Source organism: Citrus clementina, unplaced genomic scaffold, assembly GCF_000493195.1.
Source record: "Citrus clementina cultivar Clemenules unplaced genomic scaffold, Citrus_clementina_v1.0 scaffold_1, whole genome shotgun sequence".
In the NCBI taxonomy this organism is placed as follows: Eukaryota; Viridiplantae; Streptophyta; class Magnoliopsida; order Sapindales; family Rutaceae; genus Citrus; species Citrus x clementina.
In genome coordinates this window covers 1,394,845-1,416,439 of record NW_006263303.1, presented here as the reverse complement: position 1 = coordinate 1,416,439, position 21,595 = coordinate 1,394,845, and the positions used below count along the sequence as shown (strand labels likewise).

At 33.1% G+C, this 21,595-nt stretch overlaps 4 protein-coding genes across 6 annotated transcripts; 1 reads left to right on the top strand and 3 right to left on the bottom strand.

The window, feature by feature from the left end:
* Positions 1 to 6,017: 6,017 nt before the first annotated feature.
* On the top strand, positions 6,018 to 9,782 carry LOC18053804 (probable receptor-like protein kinase At1g80640). Its single transcript, XM_006450270.2, has 10 exons — positions 6,018 to 6,361; positions 6,624 to 6,803; positions 6,897 to 7,150; positions 7,248 to 7,380; positions 7,481 to 7,544; positions 7,624 to 7,720; positions 7,870 to 7,972; positions 8,612 to 8,730; positions 8,826 to 8,915; positions 9,286 to 9,782. Exons 1-10 carry the CDS (start codon positions 6,211 to 6,213, stop codon positions 9,451 to 9,453), a joined length of 1,359 nt encoding a protein of 452 aa, XP_006450333.1. The 5' UTR covers positions 6,018 to 6,210; the 3' UTR covers positions 9,454 to 9,782.
* Positions 9,783 to 10,096: 314 nt separating this feature from the next.
* Positions 10,097 to 14,528, bottom strand: LOC18053803 (aspartate aminotransferase, chloroplastic). 3 transcript variants are annotated; one of them, XM_024177984.1, is made up of 12 exons: positions 14,307 to 14,528; positions 14,103 to 14,178; positions 13,923 to 13,979; positions 13,516 to 13,710; positions 13,375 to 13,413; positions 13,198 to 13,287; positions 12,970 to 13,078; positions 12,777 to 12,886; positions 12,436 to 12,579; positions 12,093 to 12,283; positions 11,559 to 11,823; positions 10,097 to 10,441 (listed from the first exon to the last, which is right to left on the bottom strand). In XM_024177984.1, exons 2-12 carry the CDS (start codon positions 14,172 to 14,174, stop codon positions 10,310 to 10,312), a joined length of 1,404 nt encoding a protein of 467 aa, XP_024033752.1. In that variant the 5' UTR covers positions 14,175 to 14,178; positions 14,307 to 14,528; the 3' UTR covers positions 10,097 to 10,309. The 3 variants fall into 3 exon arrangements, with proteins under 3 accessions (XP_024033752.1, XP_024033751.1, XP_006450331.1); XM_024177983.1 differs by having other exon boundaries at positions 14,271 to 14,526; XM_006450268.2 differs by having other exon boundaries at positions 12,117 to 12,283; positions 14,271 to 14,521.
* Positions 14,529 to 16,135: 1,607 nt separating this feature from the next.
* On the bottom strand, positions 16,136 to 16,759 carry LOC18053802 (60S ribosomal protein L39-3). The gene is made up of 3 exons (XM_006450266.2): positions 16,708 to 16,759; positions 16,499 to 16,602; positions 16,136 to 16,385 (listed from the first exon to the last, which is right to left on the bottom strand). Exons 1-3 carry the CDS (start codon positions 16,708 to 16,710, stop codon positions 16,337 to 16,339), a joined length of 156 nt encoding a protein of 51 aa, XP_006450329.1. The 5' UTR covers positions 16,711 to 16,759; the 3' UTR covers positions 16,136 to 16,336.
* A 1,580-nt stretch (positions 16,760 to 18,339) lies between these two features.
* Positions 18,340 to 21,292, bottom strand: LOC18053801 (coumarin 8-geranyltransferase 1b, chloroplastic). The gene is made up of 12 exons (XM_024177957.1): positions 21,229 to 21,292; positions 20,415 to 20,728; positions 20,231 to 20,314; positions 20,067 to 20,141; positions 19,903 to 19,986; positions 19,504 to 19,593; positions 19,274 to 19,375; positions 19,061 to 19,156; positions 18,904 to 18,975; positions 18,699 to 18,794; positions 18,500 to 18,604; positions 18,340 to 18,399 (listed from the first exon to the last, which is right to left on the bottom strand). Exons 1-12 carry the CDS (start codon positions 21,290 to 21,292, stop codon positions 18,358 to 18,360), a joined length of 1,224 nt encoding a protein of 407 aa, XP_024033725.1. The 3' UTR covers positions 18,340 to 18,357.
* Positions 21,293 to 21,595: the final 303 nt, after the last annotated feature.

Sequence of the window (21,595 nt, the reverse complement as noted above, 5' to 3'; positions counted from 1 at the left end):
CTCTTTGGCATCAATGTCAATCATTGCGGGTATGTACACTTGATCTTAGCTTTTTAAAGAGAAACAGAGATGAGCAAAAGACGTCAATGAGACTTGAAGGCCCAAAACGTCAAGCAGGCCCATTAATTGAACTCAAATGCCCCTAATAGATTGGGCCAACTGTTGGGACAGTGAAGGAGCAGTAAAATTAATGTGGGAGGGGTGATATTTGAACTCCTAAATAATCTCATTAGTCCTCGCTTCCCAATTAATCCCATAAATTATTTTTTTTCTTAATACTTCCATTTAATTTCTGCTTTACCCTTAATATACTTTTTTTTTCTTTTTTAATGCTTTTCAGGGTATTCAAACTTAAAAAAAATCTGATTATTAACTTTGGTAACAAAAAAAAATCTGTAACTTTTCGTGATCCTCTAAAGTAAACCAATGATAATTTTTATTTTATTTTTGTTATTATTTTTTTACTATTGTAATTTGGGCACAATAGATGAAGTAAATACGTAGAAGAACATTAGAAGAGATGAGATAGAGAAACAAATGAAAAAGAGATGGCTGAAATGATGACAGAAGCTAAAGGAGGAAAAAAAAACATTTATATTGGATTTAATAACATAAGTCTATACTATTTGATCTATAACATTTCAACCATTGATTTAGAAATTGAGTAAAAACTTGTGTGAAATTGTAACGATTGAAAATGTCCTTATAAAATTAAATATTACTAAAGATATTTAAGTGGGTGTACTTAAAAGTTATTTTTCCTTATCATTAATTTTCTGCAATAATAAAATGAGTATTGGTATAAACGTAATTGTTGGGTTGCTTATATAAATTAAAGGAGTCAAATATTACCATACTTAATAAGGCAGTTGTTAGACCCCATTGAAGTAAACTGATTTCAGTATTGAATATCTCGTTATAATCTTTACATCTTATTTACTTCATTTTATTTTAAATTTTAAATGGTTCGATAATTTTTTTTTTCAGCTGGATTTTAACCTTAGATATCTTGCAATATTGCTCTTAACAAAATTTGTTAAAAATTAGATTTAAATCACTCACTCTCTCTCTCTCTCCATCCACTAAATTATAAGTGGAACATTGCATGCATGCATGTACAACATTTGAATTTGAATTCATGGCCCCATCAGGCATTATTATTATTATTATTGAATATTCCCGCTAACAAATTCATATCAACAGTGATATATTTGCCTAATCATATAAGGCAATAATTAGAGCCAATAAAGCTGTTGGGGCTCTAATTTTACTAAATCCATTATTCTCTCGTTTAGGCCAGTTTGGTAATACTATAATTTTTAAAATATTATTATTAGTTGTGCTGAGAAAATAATCACCTATAAAGAAAAGTAGATAAACGTTTGGTAAAATTTATTTTTAAAGGTACTATGAATTTTAAAAGTAGTTGTGTGCGTTTAGTAAATCTTTCTATTAAATTACTATAAGAATGTAAATGACTGAATTGAGTATAATGCTAAATAAAATTTATTTATACATTTATAAAAATATACATAAAATATTTTTATTATATAATATAATAATTGATAACTCAAATAAATATTTTATGTCATTAGTTTTATTTTTTTATTTTGTTACTACAACATAATTGATAATAACATTAATCTCTTTAAAGTTAATAATTTTATTTTCCAAATTAATGAGGGTAATTTTGGATTTTCATATATATATATATGAGAATATGTATAGAATTATATTTTAAATATAAAAATGATTTTAAAATCAAAATTTAAAAAACTTTTTTTCTCTACTTTCAAAATACATTGTAGAACAAGGTAGTTTTGCCAAAAATAATTTTTAATTTTTTTTTGTCAAAATCACTTTTGAACCTCTCAAAAGTAATTCAAAATATGCCAAATATTTATACAATAAAGAATTGGGGTTTCGGTACAACTAAATTTTTTAAACTAATTTTACACAAATTCTAAAAGAAAATCTGAGTCTTATGATTGGGGGTGGGCACCAACCCGCCCAACCTGTGAAACCGACCCAACCCGTTTGATTTTTTGCGGGTTGGGTTGAAAATTTTTAACCCAACCCAACCCGTCAACCCGTGTATGTATATGTATATATATGTGCGTGTGTGTATATATATCTATATATATGTATGTATGTATGTGGGTATATATGTTGTGTGTGTGTGTGTGTGTGTGTGTGTGTGTGTGTGTTATTATATAAATTTTGACATATAGCATTTTGTATTAAACAAGACTTTAAATGTATGTACTAATAAATTTAATTATGTACTAATAATTTATGTTTCCATTAATTATGTACTAGTAATTTGATTGTTGAACTTTGAAATGTTGGATTTGTTGTAAGGATTTTAATATTTGTGTTTTTTTTAATAAATTTTTCCACTTAATTAATTAATTTTAATTTAGACTAAAAAAATGAAGTTTTTCAAAAATTTTACCCAACCTGACCCAACCCGTAATTCCGCGGGTTGGGTCGGGTTGATATTCAACCCAACTCGATCCAACCCGACCTGTGCCCACCCCTACTTATGATATATTTTGGCTTTGCCACTTGCCGGTTGCCATAAATATAATATATGATCTTTTGCCTTTTTAAATATATTTTTAAAGATAATAATTTAGGCTTTTTTTTTAAAAATGAAAGGATATGATTAGGTTTTTTTTTCTTTTTAACTAATAATTATTAATTAGGCCACTTGATTGACAAGATTGCGAGATCTTAAAAGCCCACACATGTAATGTTCATGATGCTTAGGTCTTATTTGAGATTGACGTACTGTACTTTTTAAGTACTGTATTTTTTAAGTTATAACTGATATGAAAAAAATTATAATAATGAAACAAAAGTTAATAACATGTAGTAAATATAAATTTTAATAAAATTATTAAATATATAATAATTTTTTTATTATACAAATAAAAAATTATATCAATATATTTTTTAAAATATAATAATTAATAGTTATTAAATATTTTAATATTATATTTTGAATATTCTGTCCATCCCTCGGATGATATGAAAAGCGAGGGCCATAACTTGGGATTTGCTGGGCCATTATTACACTGACTCACTCTTCGGTGAATGGACAAATGTTGAACGACAAGTCGCTCATAGTCTTTAGTGATTAATTAGCTCGATTCATTTTATTTGATCATTTCTTTAAAAAAAATAATAATAATCAGATTAGTATTTAATTAAATTCAAGATTTGAGATTTGCAATGCCGCTCACTTGTGTTTTCATTGAATTTTGCAGAGAATAGATGAAATTTAAAAATTTGGCACCGTAGACATTTTTGAAAATGAATAAATTCAACTAAACACATGACTAACACACACTTCAATATATATATATATATATATTTTAAAGAAAATAGAAAAGTATGTGAATAGACACTACAGAAAATATAGGTTGATAGTCTCTGGTTGTTGAGACAGACTCTCAAGGGGTACCGAACTTGACTTTGAACAAGAAAAACACACTCATTGAAATTTTTCGAATTGTTTATGAGATTCAAGTAAACATGAACAATTCAGCTTTTTAAATTAAGGGATTGTGATTTTTGCGAAATACATGCTAAAGAAAAGGTGATACATTTTTCGTAAATATCACTAATTATTAAGTTAAAATTACTTGTTGTCACTAAATATGTTTGCTGCAGGTGTTTAAGTTTAGGGTCCGGCTACGGTGCAACTGTGGTACCGTGCTACAGTTGCATCCAACCGTTGGATGCATTTAGATGGATGGGTTCCACTAGCATCCAACGGCTGGATACAACTGTGGCACGGTACCACAGTTGCACCACAAGTTTTCTCTTAAATTTAACAAAAACTAGCTTAAGATTAAATGTTTGACGTATGAATGCAGGCAAGAATGCCACAGTTGCACCACATATTTTCTCTTAAATTTAACAAAAACTAACTTAAGATTAAATGATTGACGTATGAATGCAGGCAAGAGTGCCACAGTTGCACCACATATTTTCTCTTAAATTTAACAAAAACTAGCTTAAAATTAAATGATTGACGTATGAATGCAAGAGTGCCATAGTTGCACCACACAGATTTTCCCTTAAATTTAATAAAAACTAACTTAAGATTAAATGATTAACGTATGAATGCAAGATTAAATAATTGACGTATGAATGCAAGAATACTTTCTTCGTACTCTCTCTCTCTCTCGAGCATATTTTAATTATCATCACAAAAGACAGAAAATTTGAAGCAAATTGCGCCGCAGCTGCAGCTTCTTTGAGACTGAAAATAGGCAAAATCTGACTGTGGCATCACGTACTTTGTCTTCTTATAAGTGCCAGTTATTGCATGTAAAACTTTGAATCAAATGGTCTTAATCATACTATTAACCAACTCTTAGATCTTGATTTGATGTGGGATTTTATTCTTTGCTAAGAATCTGAGTTTGCAATTTTTGCTAATTACCCGGGACCTTGAGCAGCGGAATAAGAACTCTTTGATTGCACAATTTATGTTAAACAATAATTGTGAGGTGTATCTGGGCTGTTTATTTATTTTCCAATAGCTGTGAGTGTGACCTGTTTTGGACTGCCTTTGATTTCAAAACCACAAGTCATGAATCATTATTCACCTAACACGTGACAAGCCAATTTGATAAATGGGATTGCCTAGTGACTTACATTCATAATAATACTAATAATAATAATAATAATAATACTAATAATATAGAAGCCCAATTTTGAAAATCTAATCATTTTCTTGCTCTAGTACTAGTAAGTAACCCATTTGGGTAATTTGCACATAAGTGTGTTCTCTCTCTCTCCCTCTCTTTTTAAGAGATTATGTACATTAAACTCATTTTAATTATTGTTGGTCAGTTGAATTTAATATTACCATCCAATTTTTGTTTAAAGTATGATTTGAGTTTGGTACACAATTATGAAAGATAGTTTTGCACTTGTAATTGTTAATTTTATGGCAATTTTTGCAACAAACACTTTTTTATCAAATTGGGTATATAACCTACTAAGCCATTTAAGTAAATAAATAAATAAAAGGTCTATAACCAACTTTTTTTTTTTTTTTTAAATATTCTTTCCTCTGTCAGCATTCTCACTTTAACGCAGAGCTTTATTTAGGAGTTGGTTATGCAATGTTGTACTGACATTCAAAGATATTCATGCAAAGTTGTATTTATTTCTTTGTAGGCAGCTTCAAGAGCCTAGAATAAAAGCGAAAAAACAGATTTTTAGGTTAAAAAAATAAAGCACTTTTTTTTTTTTTTCTGGAAGTGAGTTAACAATTAATGAGATTAAAGTTAAGACTAGGTTAAATAAATTAATAGTTAAGATCATTGATCGGTCATCATCATGCCAATAAATTTCTTGATGTGTAAATATAACCTCAATTATATCATGCCATTAAGTTCGAGAATTAGACAACTGAGTCAACAAAAACCAGAAGTTTCATCCGTTTTTAAAATTAAATCAACATAAAAATGACACTTTAGAAGTGTTTTCGATTTTTTTTTTTTAAAAGGATACTTGTTCACGAGTCCTACAAAACAAATCATTCTAAGGATTAGATTTAAGATCCCATCCGCATTGAAACAAAATGTTGATGATTAAACAATTTAAAAACAACATAAAGTTTTACTTATTAAACACGAGGGATTCAAATAATATCTTAAAGTTACCTTAATATTTTTCAATCATACATGATTTATTACCTACACTACTAATTAGGATTAATATATCCGTATTATCAGAATTTGACTCATTTGAAAGAATTACTTTAAACAATTTATTTATTTTTACTACTTTTTACCATTTAGAATTCTTAAATCTTAACTTGGTTAAAGAAATTAGAATGCAAACCCATCCACATGATTGTTGTGTGCACTTACTTGTCCTACTCAAATGTGAGACTTACTTTTGTTGTTCCTCCTTTTGTCTCCTTTTGCACACAGAATAAATAAATAAATAATTTTTTTTTTTTTTTCTAAAAAGAACAGTTAAAAGAAGAGCCAGCAAATTTTAAAAAAAGGGCAATTCATTTGCAGCAAGCACACCTTTTCACTTATCTTTTTTCTTTTTCTCTCTCTGTTTGTGTGTGACACTTTTGAACATACAACTTACAAGCCAGGCCAATGCTTCTTCTTCAATATCCATTTGTTCTTGTTCCTTCTTAAACTTACAAAACGAAACAGAAAAATAAAAATGAAGCTTCTTCTTATTCTCTTTGTTGTTTTATTTGTTTTTCTACATCAATCCTTTTGGATTCATGCCTCAATAGAGCCATTACCAGGCCCCCTTGTTTTTTCTCCCCTCATTTCCCCTGTTTCTACTTCAATGGCTGCTTTTTCTCCAGGTAGTAGTTAATAAAATTCAAAATTTGAAAACACCCACTAATTTAGGTGCATTAAATGCCACAAAAAATAGGGAAAAAAAGATATTTTGTTTTTCTTGATTATATACTTACTTTGTGATGTATGACAATTAATGAAAAAGATACTCTTTTCACTAACTAATATTCAATCTGCTATAATGAGTATCTTTGAAATCTTAAGTGGTTTGTTTTGGGGATTACTCTACTTTATAAATTGAATTTTTTTTTTTGTGCGTTTTAACAGGAATTCAAATGGGCAGTGAGGATCCGCATCATCACCATATGGATGCACACCACAAGTTGCTTATTGCACTCATTATTGCTTGCAGTGCCCTTTGTTTAATCATACTGGCTTTATTGTGTTTGTGGCTTTATCATTTGAAGTACTCCTTCAAATCCAGTAACAAGAATGCAAAGAGCAAAGGTACCATCTTTATTTTCTTTTTTTAAATAACATTTTCATCATTATAGTTTCTTAATTTGTTGAGCATGCATTGATTTTTTATTTGTGTTGTAGATTCTGAGAATGGAGTTGTGTTATCATCATTTTTGGGCAAATTCACTTCTGTGAGGATGGTTCATAAGAAAGGATCTGCTATTTCATTTATTGAGTATAAGCTGTTAGAGAAAGCCACCGACAGTTTTCATGAGAGTAATATATTGGGTGAGGGTGGATTTGGATGTGTTTACAAGGCTAAATTGGACGATAACTTGCACGTCGCTGTCAAAAAATTAGATTGTGCAACACAAGATGCCGGCAGAGAATTTGAGGTACTATTTGTTTAAGGGGATTTATAAATTTTGAAATCTATGTTGTTGTTGTTGTAGTTGTTGTGCTGTTCTAATTTTGAGTTGTTTGTGATTGCAGAATGAGGTGGATTTGCTGAGTAATATTCACCACCCAAATGTTGTTTGTCTGTTGGGTTATAGTGCTCATGATGACACAAGGTTTATTGTTTATGAATTGATGGAAAATCGGTCCCTTGATATTCAATTGCATGGTAAATAATTTATCCTCCTTTTAATTTACCCTCCTTTTTTCCTTATAAACAAATCTATTAATACTTTTTCTTTATGAAAATTTTATTGTATATGTTTTAGGTCCTTCTCATGGATCAGCATTGACTTGGCATATGCGAATGAAAATTGCTCTTGATACCGCTAGGTGAGCTTGTTTTTTCATATGATTCTTCTTATTTTTCTGGTGTATACTGAGTGCTAAAATATTTGCTACTGTTGACCAGAGGATTAGAATATTTACATGAGCACTGCAACCCTGCAGTCATTCATAGAGATCTGAAATCCTCCAATATACTTCTAGATTCCAAGTTTAATGCTAAGGTAAAGTATTAGTGCAAAATTAATGAGGTCTTGGGCTTTTTCTTTAAACTAATGATTGAGACTGCACTAAAATATTTCTACTTCAAATTGTCATCTTCTTCCATTGAATTCACTGGTATTTTTCTCCTCTTTGTTGGCTCTGCATTCAGCTCTCAGATTTTGGTCTTGCCATAACCGATGGATCCCAAAACAAGAACAATCTTAAGCTTTCGGGCACTTTGGGATATGTGGCTCCCGAGTATCTTTTAGATGGTATGCTTGGTAAATTCTTAATTTGACTGGTAGCTATGTTTACTGATATTACATGTTCATTTGCTTTGTACCTTCAATGATTTCAATTGTGTTGGAAGTTGCAGTGGGTTCAATAATTATAAATATAAATGGCTCTAGATTACATTATTTTTATATATACAAATATACATGCACATGTGCATAAATCTGGCTTGGTTGTAATGTAAAAGTTTGGATCTTTCGCTGGGTGGTTCACTATGTAGAGGCTCTTCAAGAATATTTATTCTGTAAAAGTTAAAGGGTGCCTCATTTTTATTTATTTACCTTGGACAGGGTGATTTAATTAAATAATATTGGTAATGGTTGGCATGCAATTGTACTTGGAATAACTCATAATTTCACACTTGAAAATTTTATAATCGAGGTATAATTCCTCATGTTTTTTTCCCATACGGACTTCATTATGCATCATGAGTGATGCTAGTGTCACTGTGCCCTTAAAATGCTTCCACAAGAATGTTACATGGAGCTACAAGAAAAATTCCTGCCACCTCCATAACTATAGTTAAAAGCAATTATGAACTCAATGCACTTTGTACTTATAATTATTCTAAAAAGAAGATTCCCTTTTTTTTTTTTGGTTGGTTTCCATTTCTCTAGGTAAATTGACAGACAAGAGTGATGTCTATGCTTTTGGAGTTGTGCTTCTTGAACTTCTCTTAGGAAGAAGGCCAGTGGAGAAACTGGCACCAGCTCAGTGCCAATCTATTGTCACATGGGTATGTTTATGCTCACATTAATTTTCCGTTTCCAGGAAGGCAATGTTATAAAGATTGATTTTGAAACTTGATGCTTGAACTGTTCACGAATGCAGGCCATGCCTCAACTCACTGACAGATCTAAACTCCCAAACATTGTGGATCCTGTGATTAAAAGTACAATGGATTTAAAGCATTTATACCAGGTTAGTTGCGTCTTGGTCAGCATTTTACTTTCTAACTACAGTTTTGGACAGATCAAAACTGACTGCTGACTGGTTTTAACCTAACTTTGGATTAATGTGGGTATTGGATAATTTTATTTTTATTTTTTTTCTTTAATTGTTTTTTGGTAGGGCAGAATGAGATTGTTCTTTAGGATAGAGTTAGATAACCGTTAGGTTGGAAGAAAATTTGATTACATGGGGATTGGTTGGGCAGAACAACTAAGCGAAACTGTTAGGAATTTGAGAAGGTTACCGGTGCAAGGCTTATCTGCCAGCCTCAGCCTTGCTGAAGCTAGCAATATGCGTAAGAGAAAAACGTTGAGTTGAACTTGTTGTAATTGATGTGCAGGTTGCAGCTGTTGCTGTGTTATGTGTGCAACCGGAGCCAAGTTATCGACCACTGATAACGGATGTTTTGCACTCTCTTATCCCACTCGTTCCAGTGGAGCTTGGAGGAACTCTGAGGGTTGCACCATCTGGACCTCCTGCAGACTCCACTATACCTTCTGGACACTGATATGCCTGAACGCATGAACAATTTTTTCGAGCCTCTAACTTCCTTGCACTGCCGACACGCATATGTTTTATGGTTTTGGAATAGAATTTAAATCCTTTTGATATTAAGTGAAGGATGATCGGTCTGGTTGGAAATGTAAAGAGTGTTTGAATTCTTTATCCCATTTGTAAATGATGACGGCACTGGCATTCTGAAAATCACTTGTCTATACCAGACTCTTTCAGACATACACTGAAACATTAGTTCAAATGAATTCTTTTAGCCTGAAGTTTATATTGCCCATAATGTATTTATTTGTTAATTTTACTATAAGAGGCATTAGTTATAGAAACGCTCCTATGTTAAGCTGTATTTTTGCAAAATTAAAAAAAAAAAAACTCTCTTGACTGACGACTATTAGATGTTGACCCATAGAAGGTCAACTATAAATTAATAGGTGATTCTTTATGCGGCATTAGTTCAAAAAATTTTGTAGCTTATGCAAGAATATAAGACTACAAGGTGGGCTACTTTTGACACAAGGAAGCAGAACATCAATGTCCATGCTTTTACACTAATTTCTAGTTCCATTTTGCTACTAACACGTCTCATGTTGATTACGAGACGAAAGAGCCTGAATAATTTGAGTGTAAATCAAGCTATGTAAATCAATGCCACCAATAATCTATATAAAAATATCTTTCAAATTCCAAAAGCTATATTAAATCTTCCGGAAATACGTACATATAACACTGCTCAATCAAAACTTGACCATTGGAACTTGTAAGCATTGGAGTAAATAATAATCAATTTGGACTCCCCAACATTTTAATGGTCTGATTTCTAATGTGAATATCTGTCTAGTGATCCAACAACTTCAACTGACATTGTGATATGAATCAATGATGGCATCGGCAAGATATTCACATTTGGCCAAAGACAATCCAGCCAAGGATATCCTCCCATCCTTGGTCATGTAGACATGCCACTTATTTGTCATATTATCACTCTGACAAGATAAAAGACAAATAAAAGATTAGTAAGTCGGCTATAGAGGGCTGCCATTACATAGAAAAGGTCTGATCTAAGACAGAGGCAGTCATGATGACAGAGCTCTAAACACAAAAATATCACAACAATTCCAGATTTGTATGCACTCCCTAGTTACAGATTCAGCAATTATGACTTCATACCTCAAATGATTCAAGACTTGTAAAGTTTCATGATACACGTGGATGCTAGCTAACATATGAAAAATGTAAACTGGCGACCAGACTCTCATGCAAGATCATGCAACAAAAAATTTGGATCCTGCTCCTGTTCAAGATGAATATGCACTGGTTATATTTTCTCGAGAAAAAAAGTGGCCATCTTGTCACAATTGACATGATGTCTGGAAAGGTGGGTTTATGCAGCCTTTCCGTGCTTGCAAATTTAACTCATCAGTTCTTTTGGCCAAGTAACTTCTACCAGTTGATGCCTTGACGGAGAACTAAATTAAATTCCCTGTTCCACAACACATCTACCAATTAAGAATATGCTCAATTATCCTCAGTATTTTAGTATCTCGGTAGTAAATAGTGCCACAGGATATTTAGTATAGTTCTCCATCAAGGCATCAACCGAATAGAGGTTACTTGGCAAAATGAAAAACTGATGAGTTAAATTTGCAAGTGCCAAAAGCCTATATAAACCCACTTTATAAGGTGGGACACTTGTAGGTGCCATTTAGTTGAGATGGTAAAATCTTTTGCGTTAAAAACAAAAGCACTCGTATAGGTGCGGAGGATATTGGGTTGCCATTAGGCTAAATAATAATAAAAATACAGGTTGGACCACCTTTTTTCTTGAGAAAATATAACCGGCGCATATTCATTTTGAATAGGAGCAGGATCCAAATTCTCTGTTGTACAAACTAGCACTATGGTCTAGTCCTTGGTTTCCATTCTCTTTATAGTCAATCCATGCTGCTTCCCTCAAATTGTTCTCCTTCTTAGTGGAGAACATTTCTAGAAAGAATTGGAGTCAAATGCAAACTATTCTGGAACGAATGTAAGGAAGATATAAATTTAAAAACATGCCTATCTTGGGAAAGAAATGGGGAAAAACTTGAGAAGGGCAATTACCTGCGCTTTGTTCAAGCCTGTGAATGAGAACATGCCAATCTGCCTGAGAATGAATGACCAATCTTTTCCACTCTTATCTTTTGCAGAGAGACTATCAAAAAGCTTCTGTCTCACATTTTTTATCCTTCCTGCCATCATCTCCATCTCTGCTTTCCATTCATCGAAGAGAGCTGGATTCCCAACAACATTGGCTACAATCCTAGCCCCATGAACAGGAGGATTTGAGTACATAGGTCGAGCAAGCCTTTTCAGTTGGCTCTTTACCCTGCAAATATGAATTAGCATGGCTCAACCAAAATGTGTAGGCATTCAGTAATAAATCAATTACAAAACCTTATCTAAAAAACACACTAGAATACAGCCCCATGATGTCATACACACAGCTCCATACCAGCCAGGCGTCCACTGGTGTGTTAAAAGCCACCAGCTGTTAAAACAGCTAGGACTAAAGGTGCATGACTTTGACGTTAACATATATATTATAATTATGCATGTCCTACATCTTATATGCGTATATTATGGTAGAATGTTAACTGGATTACAGCAACTTCACAGCACCTTGCTGCTAAATCAGATGACGAACAGACAACATTCATTGCTCCAATCCTTTCTGCATAAAGACCAAGGTTTTTACTGTATGACTGAGCAACAAGAAGCTCCATGCCACGTGTGGCAAACAATCTCACAGATGATGCATCATTGTCAAGGCTTCCACTTGCAAATCCCTGAAGTACATCAAAGTGTTTTTTTTTGTTGGGGGGGGTACATCAAAGAGTTAAATTTACAGAATGAACTTTGAAATATCTATAACTTCCATTTGAGCAGGTCTGAATGACATTTGAGACTCATTTTATATCTTGATTTCAAGAAATCATACCTGGTAGGCAACATCGAAAAATGGAATATGATTTTTCTCTTGAATGACATCAGCAATTTTTTCCCATTGTTCAGGGGTTGGATCAATGCCAGTTGGGTTGTGAGCACAACCATGAAGCAGAATAAAAGATCCACCAGGGGCTGCCTGCAGATGGAAAACAATTAATACGAGAGTGATTTATATGGAAAGATTTAGACTGCCAAAGTGTGCAAAAATGATATTTAAGTATGTCATTTGAGGACCTCAATAAAGCTGAAAGTGGCTAAAACTTATATTTGGAAAATAAAACCAAACTGAAAAAAAAAAAAAAAATGAAGTACACTCTTTGATCAAGATGTAACCTTTATGTCTGCTATCATTCCCTCAAAATCCAAACCCACTGTTTTTGGATCATAGTAGCGGTACTCAGACCATGGAACTCTAGCATCATTGAAAATGTTCTTGTGGTTACCTGTAAGATGATTGTGTTAGTGTCTAAAAACTGTATCTTGAGGCAAATTTCACAAACAGGATTGAGTGAAACACAATACACACCCCATGTCGGAGATGATATTAGTACTTTTGCCCCAGGAAAATATCGTTCTATAAGAGCTGCAGCCAGCCGAAGAGAACCGGTTCCTGAAAGACCTTGAACTGTTGCAACCTGGAAAAATATTACTGACAAATAGATTAAAGGAAAAAAAAAAACAATTCAACTAAACAATCTGTCTCAAATAAAATATTACTTTATTCTCTGATAAGATGGCCTGAATCTGAACTTACTCTTTGTTCCTTTAGCACTGAGTTGTCAGCTCCAAACAATAACTCTGCTGTCACCTTATTGAATGCAGCCAAACCTTCAATTGGAAGATACTGTACATTGCAATTAAATTGATTTTAGTGATCCTAGGCTATAAGAACGGCCTCAATTTATCCATATAAGTGAACAAATCAATATACCTCCTTGTTTTCCCCCCTTTCCAGCATAAGATTCTCTGCCTGGAAAACGGAAGAGTCCCAAAACGGTCAACGTAACTTCATTTGACTATGAAAGAAACCAATGCTCAGACTTGAAAATTTGGTCGAGAAAATGGAACCAACCTTCTTAACAACATCAAGCACATAAGGCTGTAGCTCTTCGGTTCGATAAGCACCGACTCCAAGGTTGAGTTTCTTTTCATCTGTGTCAGCTTTAAAAGCTTCAGAAACTCCAAGAATTGGATCGGGGGGAGCCATCGTTACACCCTCAAAACGAGAAACATTGACAGCAGCAACCATAGATACTCGACCAAAGGACTGCAAATCATGAGAATAAAAAACTCAAATCTAAAAAAAAAAAAAAGGGTATGAAAAAGCTTAATCAAATTCACAGAGCATCTGATTCGTACAATGAGAGCTCGACCAATAATATTAATAAATATTATTAACAAGAACAGACTGTTCACGACTAATTAATCAAAAGAGAAAATCGATTAACTTAATAACAAATCTTATCCAATAGCACGTACTTTAGTCTTAATGAATCCTGCTGTCGAATTAGTGGTACTTCCAAGCTTAACCTTGCCCTGCGCGGAAAAAAAGAAATTAACGGCTACAATCCGGGAAGAGAAATGAAAAATGTTCTCGGAAACCAGACAGAAACTGGAAAGTCAACAAATATAGACTAGTCAGAAAGGAATCAGTCCCACCTTGAGCTTCTCGTGCATCGATAGCGAAGCTGAAGGAGTTGCAGAAGCTATTGAAAGCATTGTTGAGGCCATCTATCTGGATCAACAATTACGCATAAACAGTTACACGACGAGGTTGATGATGAATATAAAAAATTTACGAGTAAATCAAATGAGATAAAATATTACGTGATTTTACGATAAAAATTGAACGCTTAAGCTCGCCTTGACTTAATCGAAGTAGCTTATTCACTGATGGTAAAGAGATTTCACGAGAAAATGGCGACTATTACGAAGCTGTGCGTGTGCGATCTCCTTGCTATGGAGCAACGAGTACGTTTGAATCGACGCTGCTGGTTGTGACGGAGTGATCCGTAGTCACAATTAATGCGTGGATTAAGGGTAATATAGTCTTTCGAACGATTGGACGAGGATGACTGGTTCGAGTTGAAGTGCCATTTGTCAGCATTTGAACGGCAGCGTTTTATGTGCGGGGTCGGGCATAATCTCGGGAAACAGATGATCTGCACCCGTACGACGAATTTCAATTGAGGTGGTAGAATACAGTTGCAAATCAACTGTTGCCTTTTGCTTCTTCATTTTAATTTTTCGCTCCCAATTAGTACTTAAATAATGATAAATCAGTTGTTTTGGGAGATTTTACGGTGAAGAAAAAAAATTTACTTATATTTTTCAAACTTGAGACTCAAGTTATGATTCTTAGCATTGTTATTTTCCAATGCTTATGCATTCAGATGGAAAAATTTTTAAACAGGACCACAAGTCGTTTTAAGGGATCATGTTGGACATTATTGAACGAATTGATAAGCATTAACGAGAGGAAGTAGAGTTTTCAAAACTTGGTATTCGCAAAAGTTTCACGATCAGGAGAATTGGATCCACTTTGCATCATATGAATGCCAGCACTTAAACAGTGAAGTATTTGATCATGTCCATGGTCAAGCTAGAACAGGTACCATCAATTCTCTTCCACACTTTATACAAATCCAAGCATATTTGGCACGTACCAAGAAAAAGCAATTGAAAGATCATCTAAAACTTTTGTAACTTGCATAATCATTTGGGCAAAAAAAAACATTTCACTAGGGCAGGAAGCAACTCAATATATCACTAGACTACAAGCTTGTGCAACGATAAACTTTAAAGAAGGCAAGCTTCTAACAAAACTACCATAATAGTGAAGACAGACACTCGAGCCAACCATTTGGATGATTAAATTCAAACAGTAGGAAGAAGCACGCACGAACAGGAGATAATCTACTAATCATATCAAACAACCATATTACCATTAAAATATGCATCCACAAATTTGGCATCCATTTGGCACAACTGGAGAAGGAAGAAGCCATTCAACCATATCATCACTTCAGCAAATTACATTGAAAAAACACACAAAAGAAAACAAAAATGATACAGCAAAATATACTTGGAACCACTATTTGATTCCACAGCATTTCTTACTATTTCCCTAGTATTTCCATAGACAATGGTTATCACAATCCCATTGGAAGCAAAACATCCAAATACCCATTCAGCCCCTACTCTACATATGTGAAAGAAATGAATGTCTTGTAATATAAGATACGAAAGCAGAAATTCACATTTAAAATTGGTATTGTTCCCCAAATGGAGTCCAATAAGGATAATATTGTATCCACAATGGAACGTTATCAAAGAAAATGAGAATGATAAGACCTACCTCCATCCAAAATCATTTTTCAAGAAAAACTAAGAAACAATATTACACACACACACATACACAAATCAGAGATCAGCAAGTTCATCACAGATGAATAGGTGAATGACAAAATACCAGAGCAATCTCAAAAACTTTGCAACAACTTTTGAGGCTCCATGTAGCATCATGCTGTTTGGCTTTTAAGCCACAACTGCAGGGAAATGGAAGCCCTAGAAATTAAATATATTGAGCCTAACTCAACTATAGAACATCTACATGATCCACAGAAGGATACATAAATAAAAGCTAAAAATTGACCAAAATTAAGGCAACATGTAGAGGAACACATCAAACATTTGATCGAAACAAGTCAAATTTCATAAATCCAAATTAACTCAAGAGGGCACAAAATAAAATAAGGACTCTCAATGAGTTCCTTATACAAATGAGTTTCTCAAAACTAAATATAAAACATAAGGCCAGGTATCATAGTCTAAATTACTCGAACATAAGCTTAAAACAAACTCAACAACAAATCCATCTGATCCTAAACACCTTAGAATCCAAGCTTTGTGCGGCGCCAGTGCCTGCGCTTTGCGTTGTATCTGAAGAGGGAAAAACACATAAAGCAAATAAATAAAAAAAATTAAAATAAATGAACTTCTGATAATAATAATAATAATAATAATAATAATAATAAATACAAAATAAAAGATACCTGATGGTGTTGTCGGTGCGCATACGGATCCAGTGAGGGATGGGCCTGTTTTGCCTCATCTTCTTGGCAAGCTTCTTCTTGATCATAAATGTCTTGTGTGACGGCTGTTCCATAATTATTTACATTAAAAACCAATAAGAAACCCGAACTAAAACTTAGTCAATTACACAATCAGAGAGAGAGAGAGAGAGACTGTGTGTGTGAGTTACCATTTTCGCTTCTTAGTTCGATCGGCTGCAGCGAAAACCCTAGTTGTAAAATCCTGAGATTGAACGATGTGTGCGTTTATATAGAATACAAGGTGCTGGTTAAAACGGACTGATTTGACCCGACCCGAACCAGCATATAAGGTTTATGGGCTCAAATGCTCAATGTAAAGTCGGTTCAATTTCGCAAGAGAGAGGCCCAATCTACAGGTGAGTCCATGACCATTTCAGAAAGTGTTTAACTATTAGCACCCCTATGAACACCCTTACAACCCCTCTAATTTAATCACCCCATTAAGGTAACTAAAAATAATATAATTTCTTATAACACCTCTACTACTAAATGACCTTAGTTAAGCCGATTCCTTATTAAACCCAATTTCAATATTTTTTTTAAAAAATTTTAACGTTTCACCTTTCTCATCACTATAATTCAACATAACCCCCTAAAAAAAATTGTTTGCAAACAATAATGAATAATTCTAAACTCACTTTTTTTTTCTCGTGTCATTTTCACTTGCGTAATAATTTTTTTCTCAATTTAAAACTCTTAAAAAGGATAAATGATTTTAAGTTAGTACATATTGTTTTAACGCGAGGAGGCGAGCAACATGGCGGTCCAACAATCCAAACGACGCTAGAAAGGCTATAATCACTTTTTATAATCTATTAATTAACGTAGCTAATAATAATCTAAATGAGGGAAAAAGGCAATTATATCGCTTTTCTTTTCCCGTGATTTTCAGCTCCAAATCTTTCACCTACTACTTTGTAGCTCGTATATATCGCGAGAGTGAGTCACGCGCGTCTGGGTATTTTCACTATTTTGATTTGAACCTTCTTTTTTCTTTTTCCCTATTGATAATTAATCAACAAGCTGATATCAATTTATTGATTAAGACTGCTAAGACATTGTTAATAAGTATAATTAATGAATTTATTTAAAATTAATTATTTTTAAATCTCAACGAGTCAAATTTTGTTTTGGTTGAAGTTAATTAGTTTAATTGATAACAATCGCCATCGGAATCGAATTCATTTATTCTCTAATAAAAACAAAATAAATAGCGCATGCCTTTATCTTTTTTTTTTCCTAGAACTTGGATTTGAGTGCTGTTTGTTTTTCTTTTCTTATTTGATTAGGAGAATTTATTATAAAATAATATTTTAAATTTGCCTATTTTAAAAAATTCACTATATTTAGGGTTATTATAGAAAGGGATTTAAAACTCTAGTTTGTACTATTCAAAAATCTTTATTTCTTTTGTCAATCTACTTTCAATCTTTTCCATTTCATCACTAATTAGTTGTATTTCTTTTTTATACTTTAATAAGTTTCCCCTTATTCCATCGAGGTTACCTTAAGAAAGGAAAAAAAATACAGTATCCGAATCATATGCCATGTTAAACACGGACGGCTTCATTTGTCAACGTTTACGGCATGTCATGTGTCCATTCAAGTCATTTTTCAACGCAAACAGGATAACAGATTATTATGATTATTACAAAAATTAACACAACCTTAGCCATACTCTCAATTTTCTTTATTTGATTAACAAACTCTCCTCATTCCATGCATGGAGGTTTAAACAAGAGAGCGGAAAAAAAAAAGAAAAGAAACTCTTGAGAGGAATGTGAAATGTTCTCTCATTCTCAGCGTACGAAGTGCATAAGGAAGAATTCGGCATAGTACAGCTGCAGATTTGATAAAATAACAAGTCATCAGAATGTAAGTAAATAATAGAACCTGCTTGGATATGATTCAAAATTGAAGCACGAGCGTCGAACCACTTGCCTTAAAAATGAACATATAAAAAGATTGCATTGATGGAGGGTCGGTGAGATCAACAGTTTGAGCTTTACGCCACAAAAGGGCAGCAAGTGCAGAGTGGCCTATTATCTGCAAGAAAAAAGAAATTAAGGATAAATATCAAATTCTTTAGCAAGCATACGAACAAGGCCAAATTTCTTGTAAAAAATAAAGGAATTCTTACCGCGACAATTTTGCATGGCAGAAAAGGCGAAGTAGCTCCAGCAACTACACCAGCTCCATAAGCCGTTAACAGCATATTAACAGCAATTGAGAATACCTTTAGAAAATTCAAGATCATGATGACTTGTTAGCCAATTCTTATTCTGTATTTGGAATTCGCATAAAAGAAAATAAAAGTTGATATATAAAGAAAATAATTTACTCACTCTTTCTCTCCCTAGGATGATTGGGAGTGTTCGAAGGCCGAATTCTTTATCGCCCTCTACATCAGGTAAATCCTATAGCAAAGCCCAAAACAAGTAGATTATCTAAGCTGCTGCTGATGAAGATGAGCTAGCTTTTAGTTTCTGAAAAATTAGTTACCTTGGAAAATGCAATTGCAGCGTTGAAAATTGGCATGATAGCGGCAGCAAACAACAACTGTTTTGGGAATACTACAGGTCTACCAAGCACATATTTCTATATTTGTATGTGTCAAATCCACGTCATTAGTTTGAAAGCGTGACGACATGAAAGCATACAATTAATGAATTACTATGGATTTTTCGAAATAAAAAATGGAGAACTCGTATGTACCTGGAAGTGTACAAAGTAAGGAAATTGAAGTAGAAGTCCATTCAGAATGATGATGGTTACTGCAGCCATTATTGGACTTCCCTTCCATCGAAGAAGGGGAAGCTGCAAGATTGAGATCGATAAGAACAGTATAATTAGATGAACTTCATTTGATCAAGCTAAGTGTTTAAATGGGCATGAGATCTATTTTGGACTTTTATTATGTAAAAACCAATTTGGATTTTTATTACATCTAAGGAATAAGCGGCTCCAACTATCCACCATATGATGAAGCAGATAACTAGTGGTGGAGATCGAAGCATCATTCCCATAGCCACACCCTGAAAATTGAGATAATCAATGAAATAAATGATTAAGGTTGTCTGTCCAAAATAATAATAATAATAATTAAGGTTGTAACATAAAAAATTTACCTGAAAATTGATGTAATCAATGAAATCAACTAATTAAGGTTATTACATAAAAAATTTTTAAGGTGGAGTGTGACTCATATTTTTAAATATCAAACTCAAAAATTGGTATATTAAATAGAAAGATTTATCATATTTATAAATCTAAATAAATCTTCTTTACTAACCATTATGATACACAACTAAATAATTAAACAATGAAAAATGACCGTTGCTTACCATCATTGGGGATCCTATAGCAATTGCAATTCCCTCTGCTATTGAAAAGTCTCCGGAAGCGAGAGGAAGATGGGGCTTGTTAACCTTTGACAATTTTAAGCTGAATTTGTTAGCAAAGTACCAAAAAATAATTACGAAGCAAAATAAGGTCTTGAGTGAAATACCTTGTCTATTTCAACATCAGACAATTGGTTTATGGCATTAACAAAATTATTCATCATTATTGCTGGCACCATGGACTGAAAATATCAAAAAAAAAAAAAAACCTAAGTTATCAAAATTAAATTCGACAAGCATGCGATTAGTTTCTCTGTCACTTAAAATTTACCTTCAATACTTCTATGAAATACGTGGCAGTCAAATCAGTAGGACTTTGTACTGCAAGCATAGAAACTGATAATACCCCTACAATCTGATAAGATTAAAAAATTATTATTATTATTATATTGTGTCAATACAAATAAAACTTTATTTCAATATAAGTATATTGTGATAACTATAAAGCAACTCACAATGCTAGCCCAAGTGTAGGGACGAGTAAGTCGATAGAGTGCATCAAACTTCTTGTTCAAAACTTGTACAAAGCTTGCTGGAAGAGTGTTTTCTTCCTCAGATTTTGATGCGTAGCCATCTTGTAATGCCAAAGCAACTGTTGATTTGTTCAATGGTTTATGATTTCTGTTGATTATATCCTCTCTGTTTCCAACTTTATTAGTTAAAGAAAATGAACTTTGGGAGGAGCATTTGACAGAGTACTTCTTCCTTTGACTTCTGTTTACCAAGCCATTTATTTGAGTCGACGGCAACCGAAGTGTTTTGACAGAATCTAAATGGCCAAATAAAAAAAAAATTATTAGATAAAACATTTTGCTCTGTTAAAATATTAGTTACCCTAAAAACGGAGACGTGATAAATTCTTAATACCTCAGTTCACTGTTCTGTTGAAAAGTAAATGTGACACTGTAACAAAAAAGTTTGAATAATTTTTATTTGGCCAGTGCTACGTTACGTTAATTGTAACGTACGCCACACACAACAACAGTAGCGGGTCCCACCATGGATATTATTGCTGTGTGTGGATGTACGTTACGATTAACGTAACGTAGCAGGATCTTTTTTATTCACATCAATACTACTTCAACTTCAAAAAGTACCAATCGGCACACATATATTAGATCAACACATTGCCTGGACGTCCAAGGGCATTTTGAATGTGGATGGTGAACTCTCTACTATAAGCATTACTATATTCTAATGCTTATTAATAAAAAAAAAATCATCGAATTCTCAATTTAGACATTATGAAAATATTAGAATGAAGCTTACTAGAGGGTTGCAAAGGATGGTATTTGAGTGAGAAGCCTGAACACGAATTCATTTGAAGCAACATGATGATTTGATTCTCTCTCTCTCTCTCTCCCTCTCTCTTCTTCAATGTGTATTGTGTGTTGTGCAGCGAAATTGACAAAAACTTAAATGATCAAACTCTCAATTTATAATTGTCCGGTGAAACAGACACAAAGCTTGTGGTCCATTTGGTACGCCTTAAAATTAAGACTAAAAGAATTTGTTAAATATTTTTATTCTTGTTTTTACTGTTTTCGTAATATATATTTTGGTGAATATACTTCAGAGGTTTTTTTTTTTCGTGGCACTTGGTCAGGTGATCGGGTAGGTGGCTTTTCGAAATATC

What these genes read in the sequence shown, in the direction of transcription:
- LOC18053804 (XM_006450270.2), top strand. Translation starts at nt 6,211, where the DNA reads ATGAAGCTTCTTCTTATTCTCTTTGTTGTTTTATTTGTTTTTCTACAT. An exon ending in CCTTGATATTCAATTGCATG is followed by an intron (nt 7,381 to 7,480) that starts GTAAATAATTTA and finishes TATATGTTTTAG; the next exon opens with GTCCTTCTCATGGATCAGCA. An exon ending in ATTGCTCTTGATACCGCTAG is followed by an intron (nt 7,545 to 7,623) that starts GTGAGCTTGTTT and finishes ACTGTTGACCAG; the next exon opens with AGGATTAGAATATTTACATG.
- LOC18053803 (XM_024177984.1), bottom strand. Translation starts at nt 14,174, where the DNA reads ATGGCCTCAACAATGCTTTCAATAGCTTCTGCAACTCCTTCAGCTTCG. An exon ending in CAGGATTCATTAAGACTAAA is followed by an intron (nt 13,711 to 13,922) that starts GTACGTGCTATT and finishes CATGATTTGCAG; the next exon opens with TCCTTTGGTCGAGTATCTAT. An exon ending in CAGGCTTGAACAAAGCGCAG is followed by an intron (nt 10,442 to 11,558) that starts GTAATTGCCCTT and finishes TTATCTTGTCAG; the next exon opens with AGTGATAATATGACAAATAA.
- LOC18053802 (XM_006450266.2), bottom strand. An exon ending in CGCACCGACAACACCATCAG is followed by an intron (nt 16,386 to 16,498) that starts GTATCTTTTATT and finishes TTCCCTCTTCAG; the next exon opens with ATACAACGCAAAGCGCAGGC.
- LOC18053801 (XM_024177957.1), bottom strand. Translation starts at nt 21,292, where the DNA reads ATGTTGCTTCAAATGAATTCGTGTTCAGGCTTCTCACTCAAATACCAT. An exon ending in CTGATGTTGAAATAGACAAG is followed by an intron (nt 19,987 to 20,066) that starts GTATTTCACTCA and finishes AAATTGTCAAAG; the next exon opens with GTTAACAAGCCCCATCTTCC. An exon ending in CTTACTTTGTACACTTCCAG is followed by an intron (nt 19,157 to 19,273) that starts GTACATACGAGT and finishes ATACAAATATAG; the next exon opens with AAATATGTGCTTGGTAGACC.